Source organism: Pseudoliparis swirei, chromosome 5 (assembly GCF_029220125.1).
Source record: "Pseudoliparis swirei isolate HS2019 ecotype Mariana Trench chromosome 5, NWPU_hadal_v1, whole genome shotgun sequence".
Taxonomy (NCBI): Eukaryota; Metazoa; Chordata; class Actinopteri; order Perciformes; family Liparidae; genus Pseudoliparis; species Pseudoliparis swirei.
Genome location: NC_079392.1, coordinates 12,372,566 through 12,378,330, shown reverse-complemented (window position 1 = coordinate 12,378,330; position 5,765 = coordinate 12,372,566). Strand labels below are relative to the sequence as shown.

General features: G+C 46.3%; 1 protein-coding gene across 1 annotated transcript in view; it reads right to left on the bottom strand.

Moving 5' to 3' along the window:
• Positions 1 to 177: 177 nt before the first annotated feature.
• crocc2 (ciliary rootlet coiled-coil, rootletin family member 2) overlaps positions 178 to 5,765 on the bottom strand; it is a 30,906-nt gene continuing 25,318 nt past the window's right edge. Inside the window, exons 27-36 of the mRNA XM_056415227.1 lie at positions 4,797 to 5,181; positions 4,594 to 4,718; positions 4,367 to 4,487; positions 4,106 to 4,269; positions 3,571 to 4,011; positions 2,866 to 3,015; positions 2,587 to 2,787; positions 1,630 to 1,767; positions 1,015 to 1,194; positions 178 to 902 (exon numbers count right to left, since the gene is read on the bottom strand). Of these exons, the coding sequence (XP_056271202.1) occupies positions 819 to 902; positions 1,015 to 1,194; positions 1,630 to 1,767; positions 2,587 to 2,787; positions 2,866 to 3,015; positions 3,571 to 4,011; positions 4,106 to 4,269; positions 4,367 to 4,487; positions 4,594 to 4,718; positions 4,797 to 5,181 (1,989 nt within the window). The 3' untranslated portion in view covers positions 178 to 818. The remainder of the gene's footprint in view (positions 903 to 1,014; positions 1,195 to 1,629; positions 1,768 to 2,586; positions 2,788 to 2,865; positions 3,016 to 3,570; positions 4,012 to 4,105; positions 4,270 to 4,366; positions 4,488 to 4,593; positions 4,719 to 4,796; positions 5,182 to 5,765) is intronic.

Sequence of the window (5,765 nt, the reverse complement as noted above, 5' to 3'; positions counted from 1 at the left end):
GAACCCAACGCCAGAACTCACATGCCATGAAAGGGCAGTGCTGTCCTTCGCAAAGTTCACATAAAACCTTTTTATTTTGTATTTTCCCACAACAAAGTTGTGTGGCGGGCAGAATAAACACAATCATCGATTGTCAATTCTCAACATCTTTCTTGGAACAAAATTGGATAAATATGCTCTGATACACCCAGTTTATTAAAAACAATCACATCTTTTGTAGATACACATATTGAGAGAGTCAAAACATAACAAAGGAAACGAGTCGCCCCATGGAATCTGTATGCCTGAGACACTAATTACAGCGACGGCACAATCTGCAAACAATTATTGTAAATATTTGGATATACATACTCATTAGTATACACAAACAGAGACTATATGACATATACAATTGGTGCATGATCAATATGACAATTGAGTATAGGAACAATCACCACAGCAGAATGAAGTACCAACTAAGGAAACCTTTCATCACAACGTTTCCGGAAGAAAAAGGAAAAAAGAATGACACAGCATAAACAGACTTAGAAACGCCAACTGCAGCAAGCGAGAGGAAATCCTTAAAACAATTTGGCACATCCAGTCCCCTGATAAACAAAACACTCATTGTTTGTTGTTGTTGCGTTTTCCTGCAGATTAATGTAATCCGGTGTGCACATGTGCATGGGCGGGGCCGAGCGCCTCGGGAGTGTGTTTGTGTGCGTGCGTGCAATTCCAAATGTGGACGTAGCTCGTAACATAATGTTGTTGGGAAGTTGCCAGAGGAACAGGGAATGAGGAAGCCAGAGGTGCTACATACTTCACTGCAGGGTCTCCGCTTACACACCGGGTTGGAGCATCTGATTGAAATAGGCCTGTCGTCTTCTTGTCTCCTGATCCAGCTGCTCTTTCAGAGTCAGCACCTAATTAAAAGAAAAATGAGGGTGGGTGGACAAACACAAATACACAGACATAATCTTGCAGCAGAAAAGAGAAACCTTCCCAACCAATGATCCACACTTAGAATTAAAATACCTGTTCCTCCAGGCATTTGACCCTCTGGCGATGTGCCTTCTCCCTCGTCTCCTGGGCATGCTCTGCTTGGAACTGGCTCTGTGTGAGACGATCCGTATCCAAATCCAACTCCTGGTGATGGCGTGCCGTCACCTCCAGGAGGCGCTGTGCGTGAGCGTGCTCCAACTGGGAGACTTGGGCCTGAGGACCGTTCACATGAGTTTACAGAAAGGAAATAAAGGTTGGTAAGCGTAACAATCTGAGGCTGAGCAGAAATGGGGCATACAGAAGTTCTCTGACCGATGGGGTTACTGAGGTCATGACCCCCTCACTCATTTGCCTGGGCAAGACGGCCAACTGGAAACACGTGTTGGTGGAAGGCAGCTTTGTTTGATAGATGTAAACAATCAAATACAAGTCCTAGAAATTACATTGGAACAGTAGAAGTTTAATTTTTGAAAATGATGATAAGCTAAAACTGCTGTTTTTGTTTTTTCATACTACTGAAATGCTTAACGTTAAAGTATTTCAGTCGCGACAGTACACACAACTTGGACACATACATGTTATATCTGTAAAGACATGTTCTAGTTAAGTGTGAACCCCTCAGGCTATCTGATCCAGCAGAACTCTCACCTGCACAGCCTGCAGCTCACTCTGCTTTTCAGCCAGCTCCTGTTCCAGGCAGCGGACGGTCCGTCCCAACTGCTCCCGGTCCCCGGCCGCCGCCGCCGCCGCCTCCCCCTCCTCCCTCCTCAGCCTCTCCATCTCCACCTTACGACAACACGAGGGTGACATAATGTGAACGACTTTACCATGATTGCTCTGCACCCATGTGCGTTCCTGTAATGCGTGTAGCAGAAGCCAAGCTCGGAGCCTCTTGGTTCTCACAGTCCACCGACAGGTTTCCACGGCTTCAAGACCGCGTGTGACAAAGGAGATGTGGAAAATGTAACAAACCAAATGACAAACTGCAGCATGAAAAAAACAGCTAATTATTCAGATGATCTCCTCCTGCACGGATTAATGTAACTGCCCATTAATGTGCCTTCATGCTTCGGCAATTGCACGTCTTCATGTAATCCAGAATGTGGCAGCGAGGCTTCTGACCGACACTAAACACATATTACTTCAGTCCTGGCTTCTATATGTACACGGGCTTCCAGCAGCTTTAAAATGGACTTTAAGATGCTTTTAATTACGTTTTAAAGCTCTTTGTGGTTTGGCATCCTCATATATTTTAGATCTTTACCTCATAGTCAGCACCAACATTTTCAGGACAAAAATCTGTTCAATGTTCTGGGGTTGTATTTATATATATATATATATATATATATATATAAAACACTAAACCAAACCACTGCAGCCTTTCTTTAAATATTTGTGTATTTCATGTATTGTACTTAATAGTTACAAGTATTTGTTACTGAGATTTAGACAAATCGAACCCTAAAACTGCGATGAATATTTTGGGACGTGTGCTGGCTGTGTCCCTGTTTCCTGTTTCTATGCTCAGATATTTGGCTGCTGGCATTAGCTTGATGTATATCTGCCATGCATTTAAAGTGCAGTGCAGCAGATAGGTCAGCTCACCCTCTCCAGTGTCTTTCTGAGCGCTGACTTGTCTTTCCCGAGGCGCGTTAGCACCCTTTCCATCTCTGCTCTCTCACTCTGTAGCTTTTGCAGAGAGCTCTGCAGATTGGTGACCTTGTCCTGGAGTTCCTCCTTCTCTTGCTGCAGCAGCTGGGAGCTCCCCTGGACCTGCACTTCAGCATCCTGCTGTTGCTTCAGGCTCTGGGACACAGTCAATCGTCACATCACACACCAACATGGAGCTTCGACCGATGCGCCTTTATTTGCAGTGAGACTCACCTCCTTCAGTGTCCTGTTGTGCTTCTCCAGCTCTGAGTTTTGGAGCTCCATGTCCTCTTGGGCTCTCTGGAGGTTCTGGGTCTTCTCTGCTAGCGTGCGGCTAAGCCTCTTTTTGTCTGAGAGGGCATTTCGTGTTTGATCCAGACGTTCCTAAGGGCACACAAATGTTGATGGACAATGAGCCACTCAGTTTAATCAAAAGACGATTTTGTCTGACCCTTTATTCCTCCCCTTCCTTTATATCCAGAGTCTTTTTACAGTCCCTGGCATGTTGTTGAACGTTGTGTTTTGCTCTCTCGTTTTACTGCAATGACCTAACAGCTTTTGAGAAAATCAAGAGATTTATCCTGAGCATGTCATGTTTTTGTTTGCTCAGTATCTTTAAAGTGCAGTCCCAAACTAAGACCGGAAAGCTCTCCCGAGAAGCTCTTGGAGAATTAATGAGTTTGCCTCAGCATTTTATTGCTCGGCCTTTGAGGTCCTTCAGGAAAACCACAGAGGCAAATGTAAATAAGAAAATGCTCAGTGTGGAGCTGCCGAGGTAAATCAAAGCACAGCAATGGAGGCATGGCTATTCATCTTATGTGGAAGTTTCAATCAAACGTCTTTGTGTTGAGAGATGGGGGCAGCTTGCAAATACAAAATATGCAGTGAACATGATTTGTTTTATGTTGACTGAGATATTGTTTTCTTCAAACTCTGTACCTGCAGCAGCCTTCGGTCCTGCTCGCTGGCAGTCAGAGCCCTCTGCAGCTGTGTGATCTGCTCCTGCAGCTCTCCGCTGCTGGTCCTGTTGTCGCCGAGGGTGTTGGACAATTTGTGGATCTGTTCTCTCAGCTGGCTCTCATGCTGCTCAGCTCGAGCCAGTGACGTGGACAACCTCTCCTCACTGACCCTGAGCGCTGCGCCCCGGTCCTCGCTCTCACTCAGCTTCCTCCTCAACTCCGTCAGTCTTTCCTGCAAGGCCCCCGCCTCTGCGTCCAGCTCTGCTGCCCTGAGCTGGGCCCTTTGGAGCTCACCATCGAGGGTGCGCTGGGAGAGCTCCAAGCGGCTCACCCTGCTCTCTGCTGCATGCAGGGACTCCTTCAGCTTCTCTTGTTCTACATTTGTCCATGATTCCAAGCCCTGCAGGAGCTCCAACTTGTCCTGCGGAGGAATCGGCACAGGACAGTTCATCAGTTGTCGCTGCTGATGCTGCACTCTGTTTTGGTAAACATCTATCTGCTTGGCTTTGACATACCTGCAGTGCCCTGGTCTCAGCCTCAGAAGCTTGCAGACTGGTTTTGAGCTGAGCTACTTCCTCCTCAAGGATTCTCTTCTCCCTCTCTCTGAGACGGACTATTTCTTCCTGCAGGGAGAGGGATGTATGCGCCTCGTGCAACCGCTCTGTCATCTCTCCGTTTACTGCAACAATTGACCAAATTGTTAAAAGAAGCAGTATGTCTACACAGAATGCATAACTAGTATTTACTGTGTGTGTAGGATCTCCTGGTTTTCTCACCCTGCTCTGATAGCTTCAGGGACCTGTGCAGTTGTAGCAGCTGGGACGCTGACTTATCCTGGCTGCCCTGGAGCTCGGTCACCTGCTGACTTAAACCAACTATCTGAGCCGTGGCTTCATCCTGAAGGAAAAACACAATTACAACAATTCTGCTGAAATATAAACAGAACAGATCTGGTCGTTTGAAAAGCAAGACTGACTTCAGGTATTACAAAGTTCACATATACCCTGTCTCTTTGTGTGTCCCTGTGTTCCTGCTGGAATTCCCGCAGGGCAGCGTGCACTGTGTCCACATCCAGCTCTTCATCTTCACCACGAGACAACACGGATCCATCTGTGTCAGTGTCTCCCACTAACCAGAGAACACACTTATTCATGCAAAAATATGCAAACATTTGCATCGTCTTATTATGAAAGTGCATGACCATACCTTTTAATTGCAGGTGATTCCTCCAGAGAGAGGGAGACCGTTTGTGCGACCCGGGGGTGCCGGTAAGCCTTGCCTGGCCGGTGCCGACAGTGCGGCGCAGAGCTGAATACAACCCCGCCAACTTGAGCTCGAGGTCTCTGCGTTTGGCGTCGCCGAGGCTCAGCTGCTCTTCCAGGCCCTGGACTTTGCTTTCAGCAAGGCCAACCTGCACAGAGAGTTGCTTGACCTGGATCCCGCCGTCTTCTAGTGCTTCCTCCAGCTGGGCCGTTGTTTCTCTGCGCCTTTGCTCACACTGCTGCTGATAAGCCTCTCTGTCCTGCAGCAGCTCTTGGTTCTGATGCTCCAATGTCTCCAGTTCCACCACACGGCGCTGCAGACCTGAAACCTAGACACACACACACACAGTCTCAAGACAAACCTAATATTCTATACGAGTCGTGCATGTAGGCGTGACTGTGGATTATGTTAGAAGTCAAATCTGGGGTGCTTTTACAATTTGAATACACATACTTTTAATTGCCGGTAATCTGTTTACATTTAGCTGCTTACTTTATTTTTTTGAACATGTTGAAAAACATAAATCTACTGGAATATGAAACCCTATTTAAGTCAAACATCATGCTACTTGATGATGATTTGCCAATTAATGTGTGTTTGGATAAAGGGATGTTATAGAAATGCAGGCGACAGGCTGAACATAGTTCTAACTGCAGCAGGGAAAAACAACGTTCCCATGTAATTCCTGAAGAAACATGCCTCGAGTGTTATCTAGTGACAAACACTGTGTAAATATTGGGAACATGGTTTCTGTAAAGAGTTAATGTGCTTTGAGCTGACAAGCGAGTGAAGTCCACTGATAGGTGTTTTAAAATGGTATCACGACAGGTTAGGGGGACAAGAGCCATGACTGAGGCAGAAAATGAAACAACGTAATATTTACTCAAATACTGACGTTTAGAAATGTCTTTT